Genomic DNA, 19,602 nt, shown 5'->3' on the forward strand with positions numbered 1-19,602 from the left:
AGAATCTCTTACTTTAATCTCTATGTTTATTTATAGGTTCATAGGTTCATAGGTTTATACTAGGCTATCTGCTCTAAGGCATTTATAAGCCTAGCCCAAATTTTGTGCTTCACCCCTTATATGAAAAATACTGTGCCCATTAGTTTGTTGTGCCTCTGTCCAGCAGTGACACAGAGATGATTCCTGTAAACCTACGATCTCCCATCCACAGGTCAAGATTTCTCTTGAACAGAGCCAGCGAGGTGCTCTGCCTCACATGGACCGGGACTCTATTCCACAGCATAGGGAGTCTCTGAGTGATAAATCTATCCCTCCAGCATGTCCTATTTATATCTGTGCTAAGGTTTAAGTCGCTTGCTCTAGTGGTTTTGGTGGATTTGGATTTTTTGAGGTGAAGCATGTCCATTAATTCCGGGTTGGACATGGCCTTGTATGTCAGGCACATGTCACTTCTGAGCAGACGGTATGCGACTGAATAGAGCTGGAGTTTCTTCAATCTGGCAGCATATGACAGATTTTGGAGTCCCTTTATCCTTTTGGTGAGGAACTTTTGGGGTCTCTCCAATTGTTGCAGATGTCGGGTGAGATACATCCCGAATGGGGCATTGTACTCGATCATTGGTCTGATAAGTGAAGAGTACAGGGGAACAATGACCTCACTAGGTCTGGATGTGAATCCCTTCATGATCAGGTGGGCAGTGTAGAAGGTCTTTCTAACCACTTTAGCAACGTGAGTGTCAAAAGAAAGGCCACTGTCAACCTGGGTGTCCAGGTCCCTGATAACCTCTTCTGTGCTTAGTGGATTGCCACCTATATGGTAGCTTGGGGTTACCTTGTTTTTCCCGAAGGGTATGACTATACATTTTTTGGCGTTTAACTTCAGGCCATGGCTCTGGCACCAGCTATCTGTTTCTGTGAGTCCCTTCTGAAGGATATCCATGTCCGATGCACTTTCCACTATGGCCCAGTTTGCAGTCGTCTGCAAACTTTGTCAACAAAGTCCTCCCATGTTGGCCTGTACTTCTGAGAAGTAGATGCCGAACAATAGGGGGCCAAGAACCGAGCCCTGTGGGACACCACTTGTGACTGGCTTGAAGTCTGACATAGCGCCAGCAACTCTAACCCTGTGGGTTCTGTCCTTAAGCCAGTTTGCAACCCATCTTGTGACATATGGGTTTACATTTAAGCTGGTAGTTTTTCTACAATACCGAGTGGGGTATTGTGTGCCTTTGCAAGGTCAAGGTAGGCTGTATGGACTGCCTTTCCCTCATCAATGGCCTTGGTGACTGTTTCAAAGAAGTCGACCAAGTTTGAAAGGCATGATCTGCCCTTGACGAAGCCAAACTGGGTCGGGTCCAATGTCTGCAAGTCCCCTATATCTTTGTTTATGAGCTCCATTATGATCCTCTCCATAGCTTTGCAGACTAGACTTGTTAAGCTTATGGGGTGGTAATTACCAGGGTCCATAGAGGCACCGCCTTTGTGGAGTGGGACCACAGTTGCCATACGCCACTCCTTGGGCACGTATCCTGTGGTAATTCCTAATTTAATTTTCTATACATTCGTCTAGAATTCACTGCAGATAGCCTGATGATCTACAGCACAGTAACTTCTGCATATCTCATTAACGGTTGTACTATAAACTATTTAATACATTTCCCAACTTAAATAACTCCTGTTAAAAGTACATTTCAGAATCTTCTGTTACCAGATTTATCAGCTAGATTCAGTGCATTATCATTATTCTGACTGAAATACCTGGTTTTCCCACATTATTACTACTACTATTACTATTAAGTTGTTACTACTATTAAGTATTATTACTATTAAGTTTTCAGCTTTTTACAGTATTTAACTCTACATTGTTTAGCAAACAATTTGTTATGTACTTCACCCTTTTCTGGTCTTAAATGCATTTGATCAGAATAGTAAATGTGTGTCATTTTGATTAACCACAGTCTACCCAAGCATGTTTTAACTGCATCTGTGCACAGATGTTTGCTGTTTTTGTGGCCCATCTGTGTGGTATAAGTTCTCTCTGTAAAACATGTCTTGCACAGGTAGACAAGCCCAAATGCCAAAAGAAAAAAAGCTGAAAAATAAATAGCCTTAAAAATGTATATGTATGGTTACAGAATTAGAGGTTTGTGTTAATGGTGTTTGTATAACATGCTACTTACTTGAAACTCAGTATAAAGTGCTTTCTGAGCTAGCATGTGCTTTGTTGATTTGCATTCTAGTTTCATAATTTTAAAGTGTATTTTACAGATGCTTTGTCCAAGTCATAAGTGCTAAATGAGTCATTCTTAGCTGCCACTTTGAACCCTTCTATTATATACAGTATGAACATATGCTAATGGTCAGTTGTGTGCTTTTAAGTACTGCTTTTATCCTTTTCACTCTGCAAGGACAGACATCTGTGCAACATGAGTCATTTGATCCCCTGGACTGCTTTCCCTGCTGGATAAATACTCTGAAAGTTCTATGAGCATGTGACCTGTTTCTTCTCACCCGCTACAAGTGGGACAATGCATCTTTCCCATGAACTCTTGACACCAATGCTTTGTGACTATGCAAATATCTCAGGAAGTATGCTATGTATTTGTCTTCCTCAGATACTGGTGTTTTTTTTCACAGTACCCTGAGATTATAAAACTTTGTTCTCCTACTCTGATACATCTTTTTCTAAAATGTGGCACCCTAATGAACTTTGATTCCTTTCAGCTACCTAAAATGCTTCCATCATGTGCCCCATGGTCTTTCAAAGAAGTGTATAGACAAGACTTGCAAATTCCCTAACTTAGGTTAGCGGTGCATTGGGAACTAATGCATATCACTTCACATGATCACTTCACATGGTCACTTCACATGGTCACGTCACATGATTAGGGTTGAATGCTCTCCAGCCTTATGGGGTGCATGAGTTTATAAATCTGTCTCAACCTAACTTGTTACTTTCAAAAGTCGTTCAGTACTGAAAATCATGTGTGTCCCATGCATTAATCATACATACAAATATTTCAAGCACGGACATTAATGCCCTTCTAGCTTGACAATATACTAAAACACTTGTTCCCATAATAAGTTTCCAGGCTGTTCTTAAAAATATCTAAACTAGTACTAGCTTTAATGTAATTTGGTAGTCTGTTCTATGCATCAGCTACTCTGACAGAGAACCAATTAGTCCACTTCTCATTCCTATAGAATCTTCTACATAGTCTGTCTGATGATTCTCTAGTACTTTTTGATAACCACAAACTTTCCCAGAGATAGTTGTCTCCAAATGCCCTATATACCTGAATAAGATCTCCACTTAGAAATCTGTAAGAAATAATATACAAGTTCAGATATTTTAGGCTTTCATAATAACTTAAATTTTCACATCCATGGATGCCCTTGGTATATTTCTGCTGTTCTCTTTCCAGTTTACTCATGCTTGTTTTCTTATGGGGTTTCCATATTGTTATTCCATACTCAAGTTTGGGTCTAATGTAACTAACAAACAATGACTTCATTTCTTTTGATTTCCTAGGCTTTATAAATATTTTAGACAACCTATAGTTCTATAGCTATCATTAACCAATTGGTTGACATGATCAGAAAAACTCATAGCTGAATCTACCCATATACCAGTTCTTTAAATGAGTCTACAGTTTCAATCACTGTGTGCTGTATTAAATACTCATCTTTCAATTTATGTCTCCCAAATCTCATATGCTTAGTTTTTGATGCATTTATTAGCATATTATTCTCCTGTGCCCAAACGGTCAATTTAGTCAAATTATTTTGCAGACATGCCTTGTCAGGAACACATGTAATCAGTTTACCCAATTTCAAGTCATCTGCATATAGACTATAGAACACCTCAGATGAAAATGTTAGGTCTGAAAGATACAATCTAAACAAGTAAGGGCTTAGGACAGAGCCCTGGGGGATACCCTGACTGTAACCAAGGATTTCACCTGTCCAGTTGCTGTATGATACTTGCCATGTCCTATTTGTAAGCTATGCAGCTATCCATCTTATCAAGAGTACATCAATACCTAGTTATACTAATTTATTGATCAATGTTTTGTGTATGGCCCTGTCAAATGCTGAAGTTACATCTATATGAAATACATCACAGCACAATTTTTCATTCATAGCTGTTATTATATTGTTATAGAACATCATGTTACAGGTGGTAATAGATCTGCTATCAACATATGCATGTTGATATATATGGTTACTCATAATCATCATCTTAAGTCATATGAAGTGCTTAACAGTTACTCTCTGTATGCTTTGATACTTTTAGAAGCCTGTATTTTTATTAACTTGGTAATTTCACAATTAAATGTATAACATGCTCTTTCTCAGTTTATTTAGCAAAAGCTTTCTGATCTACCTCTGTTCGCTCACAGTTGATGTCAGAGCTTGTGAACTCCAAAGCATTAATCCATGATGTGGCTCTAAATCCCATAATTTGCATTGTGCTTTGTACCACTCTTGACTGTAGTTCCAGGAATTATTCACTGTTTTAAAACTTTGTAACTGCTTCTTATATGTAAAAGGTACTTGACAATTACTGTCTGCACTGCATTGCATGCCCACCCATTTTCCTGATATTTTTTGACCTCATAACTTAGTAGGTTTGATACTTTGCATTCATTATTCAGTAACACTATATATATATTTTTTATGGCATGGCAGTTGCTGGAAATGTATCCAGTAGTAAGTATCATAACATCTCAAGATCCCTGTTGTAACTTTTTTCAAAATAAATGAAAGATCTATTTACTGATATTTTTTACAAAACATTCAGCCATTACCAGACATCTGAGTGCTTCTATGTAAAGCAAATTAAGATAAAGCAACATTTATTGAAATAAGAGTTTTTGCCAATACAGATTCTTAACATTTAACAAAAAGCTTCCAGTCTATATATGAATGAACAGTAAAAAAAAATACATTAATATATTTATAACAGTTGTATAAAAATGAGACAGCCTTGCACCATTAGCTGTAATTATAAAATACTCCCAGCAACATTTACAGATCTGGACAGATGTCCCTTATTATACAGTAATGGCTCATTGCCATTTAAAAATGTACACGCTGATTGGACAAGTCAACCAGCATGTCTGTTGTAAATAGAGCATATACATATAGAAAAAAAAGTCTGGCCACTAAAGTACTTTTCTACTGGCACATGCAAAGGGGACAGAGCAAAATACAAAAAATCAGGTACGTTCTACAAAACTAAAGAAACAGAAATGTGCTTGATTTTCCTTGTATTTCTTCACCGTCACTTCTAAAATCTCAGCAGACTCTGATACCTCTCAACCATCAGGATTTTCACAGAATGTCTGGATATCTGCCTTGTAGTTTTGGTCTGTTCTTCATAAAAAATATTTTTTTCTGGGATGTCCCTGGGGTTTAAAGTCATTAAATAATTACAGATATTTGAGGTTTGGGTTTCATATCTAACACAAAATTTATTCTAGGAACTTTCTAAGTGTAAAAGAGCAATATTTAAAATCTGTCTCTATTTTTTAATCTTTGTTCCCCATTAGTTTGGGTTTTGTCCAGGTTTCTTGCATATTTCAAGAAAAAAAAAACAGCAACAGAGATTCTCTTTTCTCCATTGCCTCTCCTGAAGTGTACTGATGTACTGTGCAAGCATGGGAACATAAATCCCATACGCACGTGCAGTACATCAGCAAAAAGGAAGAATGCAGAAGAATATTACAGTGCTGTTATACAAGTGCATTATTTAAGAAAGTTAAGTAATTTATTTTGTAAGTAATGTCATTGTATAATTGCAATAACCCATGTCTGGGTGTACTTATCCCAGGATTAACCAGCGGTCAGTTTGTTTAATCATTCAGGCTTTGCATTAGTGATTAAACCATGTCAAACATGGGTTTAAACGTGTGATACCCATACTCAGCCATGGGATATTGCAAAAGTATATAAGCAGTCATATTATAGGTGCTAAAACACCAACTTCTGAAAGACATTCTAACAGGAATTGAACATGGGTGATGAGGAAATGCTCAATGAAAACAACATACATTTTGAATGGTCCTCTTCAAAATTTTGGGTTGTTGTACATTTACTTGTGTAATATTTCCTTATTCAACTGGCTGCTGGAGCTAAATCCATATTCACTTGAAACACATTACTTCTGTGAAATAAGACAAAAACACACAAATTGGTTCAGCAATACCCATTTTTATGGGGACATAATAAAACAAAGTGCTTAGAAGTATAGGTTAAAGGATTCTGCTATGGCAGCTAAAGATATGTGGGAATAGACTGAACTAAAGGTAATATGAACATGTCCACAGCTAGAGGGGTTTGGCTTTATTGGCCTGAAATTGTCCATAAATAGACTTAAAAGTAAAAGAAAAAGTCTTGGACATTCAGAATTGGCATATAGCTGAAACACCTGATATCCTTAAAGGATAATTTGCATATATCCCATGTTGTCTCTAATACAAGAGGTTTAAGGTATCATACAGCGGACAGTCTAGCTTTGCTAGATTTATCTTTTTGTGTTTTTTAACCAATTGATTTTCCTGTGTGACCTTTTTACTCATTGTTTTAGTTTGTTAGTTGGGATATTTTGTGGACACCCTAATGTTTATGGATATCAGTTGGGTATGACAACCCTGTGTTTCTAAAAGTCAAGCATTACCTCTTATGATGCCATAAAAAGACAGGAATGTGTATGTCCCTAGCTAGAGAGGTTTGGGTTTGTTGGCCTAAAACTGTCCGTAAATAGACAAAAATAAAAGAAGAAGTCTTGAACTTTCAGAATTTCTGTTTAGCTGAAACACCTGATATCCTTAAAGGTAATTTCTATATATACCATGTTGCCTCTGATACAAGAGGTCTAAGGTATCACTCAGTGGATAGTCTAGCTTTGCTAGATTTTTCTTTTTGTGCTTTATATTCATAAAGTAGCAAGAAGTAAATTAAGAACTAAGCCAACATGGGAATGGAGAAAGAAATTTGCTAGTAGGGGTGACTACAGTTAGGGGTACAGACAAAAGGCAAGAGTGAACTGGAATTTTTTGGATAAAACTGTCAAAAGAACCAAGGTATTGGGAGCAAATTGTTAGAGAGGTGAAGGTAATAAAATGGGAAGAGGCCAAGAACACATTTGACTACAGAATACAGACTGCTTTCCCTATTAAGGACTGATATCAAAGTATAGGGAAAGAAAAAGGACTAGTGGAATCCTAAACGAAAGACCAGCACTGGTAGAGTTTTTAATAAAATCTACAATGAAGGTGCTGTTAAAAAAATGATAATTAGTACAGTATATACAATATTGCATGATAACTACAGGAATGAGAGGAGGTTAGAAAGGATTGGGAAGAGAGATACAGGATAAGCAATTCCCAAAGAAACAATAGGAAGATATATGTATAGCTCCCAAATATGCAACAAAGTGTAGAACATTTAATATTTTTGCTTGCAAGTGTTTGCATAGGTATTTTATACCCCTAGCAAACTCCAAATAATTTTTCCTCAGGTAGATTGCAAATGTTGCAGGAATGATGGGACAAAAGAAGGTAATTGGGAACATATTTTTTGGTAGAGTAAATGAGTTGATAGATTTTAAAAATTCCCTGCAGAACTCTCTGCCAGAAGTACTGGATGAGCAAATTGATGCAACTAATGAAATGTGTATTTTCAGCTGTAATACAGAATCAGAATTTTCTAGACATAGTAAGGGCTTGCTGAGTTTAATTCTGGTCGCTCCCAAAAAATGACTAGAAAATGGAAATCAAAGTCTAAACCAACCATACTCAAAGTAGTGACTATAGTAACAGAGATAAAAGAACTGGAAGTGGGATCTTTAGAAATGGTAGGAGGCAATTACATAGAAAATGGAAATTGTAGGAACAATACATGCCAAATAATGTTTTGGAGGAAGAATGAGGTTTAAGGGAAGGCAGGAATTGGATGATGTATGTAATGACTGATTGACAATGACTGTATAGAAGACTATATTTGATGAATAATGTTTGCAACCAGAAATAAATCAATATGGTTTGTTTTCATTTATTTAAATGTATGGTTATCTGTGTCATAAGTGATAATTCAATAAAAAAATTTCTTGCTTAAAAAGAAACAGAACATGATTGTTGTTAATGAAATTATCTCTTTTGCAAAAGTGTACTGGGCTTCAGTTGTTATGACAGTCCTGAACCAACACAAGTAAAATAAAATTCATTGCCTAGATTATTACTTTGTACTTGATTCATAACAAGAATATAGAGAGGTGGGTGTTAATGTAACTGTATTAATAATTCAGAAATAACACTACTATATGGCTGATTTCTACTTATACTTCTTTCTTTCATTAAAGAACTTTCAAAAACCAGTACAGAGTCTCCTTCAAAAACTGAAAATGGAAACGGTGCAGGTAATATAGAAAATGCTTGCAAAATGTCTTATAGAGCAATTCTTAACATAGCAAATGCTTGCAAAATGTCTTATAGAGCAATTCTTAACATAGCAAATGCTTGCAAAATGTCCTGTGGGGAACGTCTTGGAATACCTCTGTATCTCTTATGTCTTCTAAATTTGCTTGCTCTTCCAGGACTACAGGGTGGGATACTTAACTGGGATTTGCTGTCAAGAAATACTGTTATATTTCATGTGATTGCATGAAAGAGAGACAGACACACATGTGTGTGTGTGTGTGTGTGTGTGTGTGTGTGTGTGTGTGTGTGTGTGTGTGTGTGTGTGTGTGTGTGTGTGTGTGTGTGTGGGTTTGTGTGCCCTCATGCAGAGGTGCTTCTGTGCACATATGGGAGTGTGCATGTGTGCCCACTTGTGTGTGTTTTTCAGTAATAAGTCAGCCACTGGGTTTTGTTGTGGAGGAAGAGTGGCTTTATGATGCAATTCACAATATGATGCTGTGAGGTCATCGCACTTGACATGTATGCATATACATGTAGGACACTGAGCCATAGCTCATCGTGAGCTTGTCTCAAGTTTTTGGACTGTTCCTCAAAGCACTTTGGGCTCCTACGCTTATTTTCTAGTAGTACTTCAGTACTACAAAGAATTATGACTGGGTCTGTTTGATCATATAACTAAATTGCTATCTGTTCTCGGAATGAATATAAAGATTAATTTCTTGATCTTAGTTTTATTCCGCTTGTGAGGAAAAGTTCTTGTCATCGATTCATGAACACGTAACAAATTAGTTTTGGTCAGAGACCTATTCATGATCCTCTACGATTTGCGAATGCTAAATGTATATATATATATATATATATATATATATATATATATATATATATATATATATATATATATATATATATACATATTCATAGACTTAATAAACAGAAATTTTTTTGATCAGCTGACAGACAAACCTACTACAGGGCATAGAATTCTTGATCAAATTCTTAAAAATCTGGCCATCTCCTGTACTATTTCTCTGGTTTTCCCTCCCCAGTGAAGTCTGGCTTTAAACTTGTGACTTCTCATTTAACCTCCAAAAAGCTTCTTCAGTAAATCCCACTGAATTTAAATTTCAACACACATATCAACCTCAACCTACTGCCTGATGAAAGTAACAGAATTCACTTATGACAGCGCTTTCTCAGACCATACAGCATAAAGATTCATTAAGGAATTCTGCACCCATTTAGAAAAATCACAGATCTAGTTCCTACTAGATTTAGGTGTAATGGGAAATTCAAAACGGTTGTCCACCACTTTATATAAAGTATGCAGCAAGAAAAAGAAACTACTTAAATTATTTAGAAAATCCAAAATCCATCTTCTCAAGGATAATATCCAAAGTTTACATTATAAAAAAATAATTGAAGAACATTATCAGATCCATTAAAGAAGCCCATGAACTTAGGCTGGCATCTGAAGCCAAAGATAATAATAAATCCCGCTATGTTATAAAAATAAAATATATTTGGACAGAAATGTACTGCCAGCTTCACCCCTGAGACTTCTTTTCAAAGCTACATCATATTAAAATACCTTACTACTCCAATTGTATCTAAAGATCATTTACTAAACATGCTAACCAAGACCAAAAATACTTCCTGCATGAGATCGGATAATATACCTCATTGCTTAATTAATAGTGTTAAAAATGCCCTTTTAAATATATATTCCTCAATCTGTTCAACTTAAATTTAGCTACTGGTTTTGTCCCTAATGAGTGGTACACTGCAGTGGTGATGCCGATCTGTAAGGGTAGCCTTACAACCGGAACGGGTAGTTTACATACCCATAAGCCTTATAAGCCTCATCTGCAAAACCATGGAATGTGTTATAACTGACATAAACTGTGATATTAAGAATCTTGTTAGACTTGATCCCTAATAGTTTGGCTTTGTGATGGATAGATCCTGTCTATTTAATTTGGCATATTCCTGCGAAAAAGTTTCATGAAGCTGTAGATGCCGGCCTTGCAATGCATACAGTATAGCTTGACCTGGCTAAGTCATTTGACACCATTCCCGATGCTGGCATCATGCAAAAGCCAAATGTTTTAAAAATCAACTTATATGTAATACAATGGTTAGAAAATGGTCTGAAAATACATAACCGGCATAGTGCAAGTTGCAGGTGTTTAATCAGAACGAATGAAAGTGACCAGTGGCATCACTCAAGCTTCAATGCTGGGGCATCTCTTTTCTGCTATTTACTTCTCAGATCTCCAAGTGGAGAGCCATGGTCTTTGGCTAACAAAGTATGCAAGCAATTGCAAACTGGGAGATGTTTGTTAAGTCACCCTATGACACCTAAATCATCCAGAATTAATTTTACCTAATAAATTGTTAGTGTACTGAAATGGGCTCAAATTAAATGGTAAAAAGTCTAGTATCATCACTTTTAGTAGACAACCCCATACTGTCATCATACTGCTTAGGCAACACTCCTCTGCAGAACGAAAATGTAGGTAGGAATCTAGGGTTGGTTGATAACTCCCTCTTGTTTGAGCATCATGTAACAATGGTTGTCAGGAGATCCTTTTATTTCACCTAACTATTTGACAAATGAATATCATCATTCCCTTATAAACAATGCAGCATGGAGCATGGAAATTATTGAGTACAATGCCCACTTTTGGGTGCATCTCATAAAATATATCAAACAATTAGAATGACCCCAAAATTCCTAACCAAAAATATCACAGACCTAAAGTCCCTGAGCTGTCAAAAGAACCAAAACTCAATACCTTTATTCAGTGTCTTACAGACTTTTGAGGGGATATCTCTGTCTCACTTACCATGCCATTAGAGATAATTGTCATCAAGCACCTGTTTCTCTGCAATTGCAATATCTCCACCAATACTAGAAGCAGGGACCTAAATCTTCACCAACAGATAAATAAAACATGCTGAAGTATAGGTTTATAACCTAACACCTCCCAAGCCTCTGGAATAAACTTCCTACATGTTAAGCAATGTGACTCACTACTGTCCTTTAAATATAAACTAATGATCAGATGGGTATCCACAAATTTACTCTAGGATTGACCATTATGGCCCTCCTGGAAAAAGGAAAGAAGGAAAGAAGGGAGGAAGTGCTGCCAGAGGGGTACTGGTAAGGCAATAATGGTTAGATACTGACATGTACACACACATATAAAATAGTGCTCTCTCTCTCTCTCTCTGTCTCTCTCCTTCTCTCTCTCTCTCTCTCTCTATATATATATATATATATATATATATATTTATATATATACACACACATACACACACACACCAGTGTACCAAAGTATATTAACATTATAGTTTGTCGACATCTGTTTCATTGACAAAATTTGGTCAGCTGAGCAGATGGCCAACAGGTGTGTAAGACTGCATAATTCTCCTGGTTGGGAAACATGCCCTTTACCTAATATTGTGCATTCTCGGAGTTAGTATAGATTCATAGTTTCATAGTTTAGTACTAGGCTATCTACCCTGAGGCATTTGCAAGCCTAGCCCTAGAGATGTGGCTTTCGCCACCCCATGTAGTGGTACTAAGGTCTATAGAATAAATTTAGAATACTGTGCCTTTGTCTAGTAGTGACACATTGAAGACCCCCTTACTTATTAAAATTAGTTTACTGTGCCTCTGTTAAGTAGCGATACAGGAGTGACCCCCGGGGTAAACCTACGATCTCCCATCCACTCGTCAAGATTTCTCTTGAAGAGAGTCAGTGAGGGCCTCTGCCTAACATGGACTGGGATTTTGTTCCAGAGTATGGGAAGCCTCTGAGTTATGAATCTGTCCCTCCAGCATGTTCTATTCATGTTTGTACTGAGGTTTAAATCTTTGGCTCTCGTGGTTCTTATGGATTTTGATTTTTTGAGGTGGAGCATGTCCATCAATTCCTGGTTAGACATGGCCTTCTATGTCAGGCACAGATCACCTCTGAGCAGGCGGTATGCTACTGAATAGAGCTGGAGTTTCTTTAGCCTGGCAGCATATGACATATGTTGGAAACCCTTGATCCTCTTGGTGAGGTACTTCTGGGGTCTCTCCAGCTGTTGTAAGTGCCAGGTGAGGTACATACCAAATGGGGCATTGTACTCAATTATGGGCCTGATAAGGGAGGAGTACAGGGGCACAATGACCTCCTTTGATCTGGATGTGAACCCCTTCATGATAAGGTGGGCAAGGTAGAATGTCTTTCTAACCACTTTGGCAACGTAGGTGTCAAATGAGAGGTCACTATCAACTTGGGTCCCCAGGTCTCTGATTACTTTTTCGGTACTCAGTGGGTTACTGTCTATGTGATAATTTGTGGGTATTTTGTTTTTCCCAAAGGGGATGACTATACATTTCTTGGCATTCAGTTTAAGGCCATGATTCCTGCACCAGTTGTCCATTTCGGTGAGGCCTTTCTGTAGGATGTATGTGTCAGCTGGTGTATCGGCTATGGCACCTAGTTTGCAGTCATCTGCGAACTTTGTCAGCCACAACCCTCCCATGTTTGCTTTCACATCTGAGAAGTAAATGCTGAACAAGAGGGGTCCCAGGACAGAGCCCTGTAGGACACCACTTGTGACTGGCTTTGAGTCTGACATGGCTCCCGCAATCTTGACTTTATGGGTTCTGTTCTTTAGCCAGTTTGCAACCCATCTTGTGACATATGGATTTACTTTTAAGCTGTTTAGCTTTTCTATGATCCCCGAGTGGGGTATTGTGTTGAAGGCTTTAGCCAAGTCCAGGTAGGCTGTATGGACTGCCTTGCCCTCATCAATGGCTCTAGTGACTGTTTCGAAAAAGTCAACCAGGTTCAAAAGGCAGGATCTGCCTTTTACAAAGCCGAACTGGGTGGGATCAAGTGTCTGTAGATCCCCAATGTCGTTGTTTATGAGTTCCATAATAATTCTTTCCATAGCTTTGCAAACTAGGCTGGTCAAGCTTATGGGGTGGTAGTTCCCAGGGTCTGTAGTGGAGCCTCCCTTGTGGAGTGGGACCACTGTTACTGTACGCCAGTGTTCAGGTACATATCCTGTAGTAAGGCTAAGGTTAAATAACATTTTTATATGCGGGTTTAGCTCCTCTTGGAGTTCACGTATCACGCAGCCGGGGATACCATCAGGTCCCATAGATGCTGTGTTTTTTGCTTTGTTGAGGGTGGTTCTCACCTGGACATCAGAGATGACAGGGAGGTTACATTCAGCTGGGATGAGTATTTCTTCTTTTGGAGGTGAGGGAGGGGAGAAATTTGTACTGAACCTGTCTGCCAGAATGTTGGCAATATCTGTGGGTTCGGTAAATTTATTGTCGGTGTGTACTAACTGAGCATATCTGAGTGTTCCTGCCCAGGTTTCTAACATAACTGAAGAATGCCTTGTGGTTATCTTTAGTGTCCTTGGCAATTTTTCTCTCAAAGTTGGCCTTGGATATTTTTATGAGAGAACATAGCTTTCTACTAGTGCTGATCAGAGATGCTTTCCCTTTATGGGATTTTGCTCTGTCTTCTTTTGTTATACAATTTGTTTATGGCTAGGGTCCACCAGACAGGACGCTTTCCTTTGGTGGAGAGGGTCTTGGTTTTATTTGGGATTGCACTATCCATGCATTCTTGGAGATGTCCGTAGAAAGCATTTGTGTAGGATTCAGCATTGTGGGATGTGGTTTCCATTGGCCCTGAGGGCTTAAATGATACCATCTCAGTCTTGAGAAGTGTAAAGTCGGCTTTTGAGAAGTTTCTCATTGTAGTCTTTTGTGTTGGGGTGGAGGTGGTAAATGTATATCCAGGGTGATTAGTTTGTGGTCAGATCTCACCAGTGAGGGCAATACTTCCGGTGTGGAGCATTTTGTCCCCATGTTTATGATGATCAGGTCTAGTATATTATCCCCCCTTGTGGGAGAGGTGACTAGCTGTTCCATTGCATTTGAGTTTATGAATTCCAGGAACCTTTGGGCTAGGGTGTTAGGGCTAGAATAGTGCACCCAGTCTATGTTAAGGTAGTTAAAGTCTCCCAATATGATGGTATTTGGTGAGACATTCATATCTTCCAATGTCTTCAGGAAGGCTGAGTGGGGTTCTTGAGATTGGGAGGGTGGTCTGTAACATGCAACCAGTTGTATAGCACTTTTGCCTATGGTTAGCTGCACCTGGATGGTCTCCGATGCTTCATGAGTTGCCACTAACCTAGAGGTGTGGGTATCCTTGATGAATATGGACACTCCCCCTCCCTTTGTGGTTCGGCCCGGGTTTTGGGGCTGAAAAGCATGATACGAGGTAAAGCCTGGTAGTGCTGGGGTGCTCTCAAGAGCCTTGAACCAGGTCTCGGTTACAGCGCAGACATCGATGTTCTCCATACTAAGGAGAGAGCCTGCATCTTGAGATTTGGACTTCTGGCGTTGAGCAGCATTACCCTTAATTTTTTTCCATTTTTGTTTTCTACGGAGGTGGGTTCGTCTTTTGAGCCTTGCCTAAAAATGGCACTATGGGGGTGGCAAGAGCCTTAGCCAATATCCGGAAGCCCAGTGGTGACAGGTGCAAGCCGTCCCTTGTGAAGCAGCGTGGCTTGTCCAGCATGTCATCCCAAGCAGACAGACATTGGATCCCCCTATAATGACACCAGTAATTGAGCCAATTATTAAAGCTGATCATCTTGTCTTTGCATTGTGGCATCATTCTTGGTGAGGGCAGGATGCTGCTCAGGGTCAGGGTCATACCAGCCTGGGCTACATAATCAGAGAGCTCCTCAATGTCTCTTTTCATGTAGTCCAAGGAGGTACGTCTCAGGTCATTCACGCCGGCATGGACAATGACAAAGTCATATTTGTACGTGCTTTTGAGTGACCTGAGTGCATGTGTTATATGGCGGATCCTAGCCCCCGATAGGCAGCTTACCGTTACCCTCTCCTTGCTCAGCCTGGTAAGTGGGATGTCAGTGTGTCTGACTATAGAATCACCTATCACTAGTGTATCAGGCATAGTGTTTGGCCTTAAGGGCTGTGATTTATTGACACACCGATTTATTGAAGTATGTGTTGCATGTGTTATGTTTTGAGGTGGTGGATTTTTGGGTGTCTGCTTTGGGAGCCTCTGTTGTTTTGGTAAGTTTTTTAATAGAGCCTCCAAGTATGTTTTTGTGTTATTATGTGCTTGATTTGCAGTTGGGGTAGGTCTATGTGTGACTGGGTTTGTTGTGTGCGTGGTTACCTTCTCCTCCTGTCTGGTCTTGCCAGTCCTGAGTTGAGAGAGTTCAGCCTCCAGTTTGGCTATATAGTTGCATCTCTCACATGTATTTGTGTTTGCTGGGAGGAGGAGAGGGTTGTCTGTGTACATGAGACAATTATAGCATTGTCTCAAGATTCCCAGATTAACCAGCTGAGCAGGAGAAGATGCTAGCAATCTACCACTCGACATGCTAGAATATTATAAGAGAGTGCTGTGCCTTTAAGGGAAGTGGTTGGGGTGGTAGGTGGATGTAGCGCTACTTGAGTTTGAGAGTGCTTGCTTAGAAGAGTAGCTTAGAGAACAAGTGCTATGCTTATAATATAATGAGTAGACTGGTTATTCTAAGAGTAGAGCTTTCTAAGGGAAAATGGGTATCCACAAATTTACTCTAGGATTGACCATTATGGCCCTCCTGGAAAAAGGAAAGAAGGTATATATTTAAGTTCTATTTTGCTTTCAACAAGGATATTCGGGAGTGCAGGGGGCTTGCCCTTTGCAAAAAAGAAGTTCTGAAATAGTATTTCGTGTTTATGAAGTTTTTAGATGTAATATGATTCAGCTGAGTGTGTTTTAGATTAAAAGTATGTATCAGATGATTTGAGATTAGATGAAATGTGCCTTAAATAGACCATTATAAACTTGTGTATTTATAATATGTATATTTATATCAAATTTGTGTAGTGATAGAAAGAAGAGGACATACTAAGTGTGCTTTACTCTGTTAATACTGGGTGTGACTGTTCAAAAACAAACCTCTGCCATGTATTTTAGTACTGTAAGGAAGTAATTCAGTAATAATAGTGAACAATCAACACCCAGAGTAACAAAACAAACTTTCTGCCGTACCCTCGCACATGGACATTTGTGAAATACATGCAAATGTGAAAAAAAATTTCTTCAGGCACAGCAGGCTAAATTATTGTTCACAACCTATATGGCTTACATAAGCTTAGCAGCTGGGGTGCCTGTTTGAGCTGGCATGGGGGAGGAGAAGAATGATGAGCACAACTACCGCTAGAGACCAGGGATCGCACAGAAGTACTATTTACAAGGAGATGGGCCTTCATTATGTTACACATGGAGACATGAATGTCACTCTCAAGGTGGAGACCAGGGATCACACAGAAGTGCTATCTACAAGGAGATGGGCCTTCATTATGTTACACATGGAGACATGAATGTCACTCCCAAGTCCACTGCATATCACCCATTCGATGTTGTGGGGATGCACTGGGAGAGTGACAAGGCTATGCAAAAATTCCTGATGGCTACCAATGTAATTTTCCTTAAAACGTCTCAAATCCTATGGATATTAGGAGAGTCAGCAGATGAAAAAAATAGCCCAAAGCCTCGTCTCTGTATGATCTCTCTATTCATTTGTTGAGGAAGAATTTTCTAGTCTGTAGTATGCAATGCACTCCCAAAACACATGACAGCACAAATTGTATCCAGTGCTGATGTAGCGATAGAGTGTATCTGCCTGCAGACAGGTCAGGGATGACTGATGTGAGACTGCTGAAGAAAATGAAGCAGTAAGGTAATAGGAAGAGTGTTACACTTCTTTGTGAATCTGAATTTTAAAGATGTAGTGTAAGAGAGTCTGATATTTTTGATAGAAGGCTGGAGCCCCGAAGAATTTAGCAGTGTTAAACAGAAATGTACCCATCAGGTTAGAGGTCTGAATGCAATTTTAACCAACATAGACGTGGGGGTTACAGGGATATTCTGGTGTGATTCAGAGTTGGGCGAATGACGATACTGCAAATATAAACATGATGGCATATGATTTTAGAGGAGAGGATTGTGACGAGCTGGTACTGGGGGTCAGAGATGAGTTACAGGTCTGGTGGCAAACTGAGGTAGCAAATTATAGAAATGGATTAGGGATGGAGTACCCCATTTTAAGAAAGGTGCAACAATGATTAGGAGGGAGAGTCCAAAGTGGTTAACAAGGGATATGAGGATAGCAATTAGGGCAAAAGAGAGTGCCCACAGGACATAGATGGGAGGATGTCGAGAGTTTTAAGAGACAAATTACAAGGACAGGAGCAGATGAGCAGCAAAAGATATAAGGACTGTAAAGAGATAGATCAAAGGGGAATTGGCGGAAGGGGACAAAATGGAGGAAACATCTTTTTTATGTATAATGCTACACAGACCTGGTCAGACAAATCAAAGATAGGAGGAAAATCACAGAAGAAAGGGATAAACAGGGGATAATAAATTAATATTTTGATTCAGGTTATCAAATTAGATTAAAATGAGGCTACTGTGCTGGAAAAAAGTTCAAGCAATTGTAAACATAGATGGGCCACTAACAGGACAGAGAAGGTGGAACTGGAGAGGAAGCAAACTGCTATGAGGGAGGACAGAAAATAGCGCAAAGATGGGCTTCCTCCCAGAGGCCTCAGAAATGTAGACAGTTTGAGCTAGCCAATCCCCTGAAGAAATCTTCACCACATCACCAGTCAGTATGTAAGACTGTCATGACTGCAACAAGTATGATATCCTTGTACAAATGTGGAGGGATGGAAAAATCTGGAGAATTATAGTCCTGTTAGACTAACAGTAGAGATGTGGAATGATTTAAAGTAAATCCTGAACAAAAGTGGAATGTTTTCTTACAGAAAGAATCTCATATACATCAAACATGGTTTCGAGGTGAGCAGGAAATGTTAATCAAATCTGAGAGTACCATGACTGGGTTCAAGAAAACTTGACAAGGGAATACTTGTTGAGGTTGTCTGCCAGTCCTTCTGCAAGACATTTGATTTGCTCCCATGCAGGCATCCACTAAGAAAACTTCAGGGCCTGAGGGTTGGCCTGGGAAAAGGACAATAGACTGCTGCATGTCTGAGAGGTAGAACAAAGAAGATTGTGGTGAGAGGGCCAATGTTAGGAAGAGGTGTGGGAATCATGGAGTACTACAGGTGTTGTACTTGGATCCAGTATTGTTTAGTGCAGTGGATTCAGACAAACCTGTAAGAGCAGAAAACAGGATCAGCATCTTCGCTTTCAACACAAAGATAGATGCAACAGTAACAGATGGGGGAAGTGTCGAAGGGAATAATTAGAAAAGCTGATTCAATCGGTAGAAAGGCATAAAGAGAGGTTTAGTACAGGAAATTGCAAAGTGTGGCATTTAGGTTACAGAAGTTTCAATGTGACTAATCAGATGGAGATGTGTAACTGATGCCAGAAGAGAAGAGAAAGGACCTGGGTCAGGTGATGATCATACCACAGAGGGGCCACCAGTGACAGGACAATGGCAGTGGCAAACAGAATGTTAGCATTCATCCTCAAGGAGTAGACTCTAAAAAGGAGGTTATAGTGTAGCTCTACTGGGCCCTGCCCAGACCATACTTTGAATACTATGAAAAGTTCTGGAGGCCAGACAAGGAGAGAGACATAAGGCTGGAAAAAGAATGTAAAGTCACCAGAATGGTATATCGGATAGACTGTAAACAATATGACTGGAGACTAAGGACCTGAATCTCTTGTCGAGATAAACCAGAAGAAACAGTTGCAGCATTCTTTAGGTGTACAAGATTCTCTGAATGATAACTCTGAACATAAAAGACAGAGAAGGAGGAAGTGGCATTGGAAGCTGATTCTGCAAGCATTTCTTCATGTAAAAAGGCTGTGGACAAAGGAATGGACTAGCAGAATATGTTGTGGAGAATCCATGGGGACATTAAAGAAGGCACGGAATAGAGGATAAAGTATATCGGGAAGGCAAGGTGGATTTGTTATATGTAGCAATGAGCAGATCTATATTAGTAGGTCAAAGTTTTAAATAGTTGAAATTCATATCGTCAAGACCATATGATCGACAATTTAAAATATTGAAAACAATTACGAAAAAGAAACAGGGCTGCATGGAGGTTGTACTGTGAGGATTGGGGAATGTGTCCTTTTCCCCACTG

General features: G+C 39.1%; 1 protein-coding gene across 3 annotated transcripts in view; it reads left to right on the forward strand.

The window, feature by feature from the left end:
• Positions 1-19,602, forward strand: part of LOC122809034 (vascular cell adhesion protein 1-like) — a 318,139-nt gene that overhangs the window by 270,892 nt on the left and 27,645 nt on the right. For all 3 annotated transcript variants that reach the window (XM_044080238.1, XM_044080237.1, XM_044080239.1), the window contains one exon: positions 8,366-8,422. In XM_044080238.1, the coding sequence (XP_043936173.1) occupies positions 8,366-8,422 (57 nt within the window). The remainder of the gene's footprint in view (positions 1-8,365; positions 8,423-19,602) is intronic.

This window comes from Protopterus annectens, chromosome 8.part0 (genome assembly GCF_019279795.1).
Source record: "Protopterus annectens isolate FY-2018-M chromosome 8.part0, PAN1.0, whole genome shotgun sequence".
Classification (NCBI taxonomy): Eukaryota; Metazoa; Chordata; order Ceratodontiformes; family Protopteridae; genus Protopterus; species Protopterus annectens.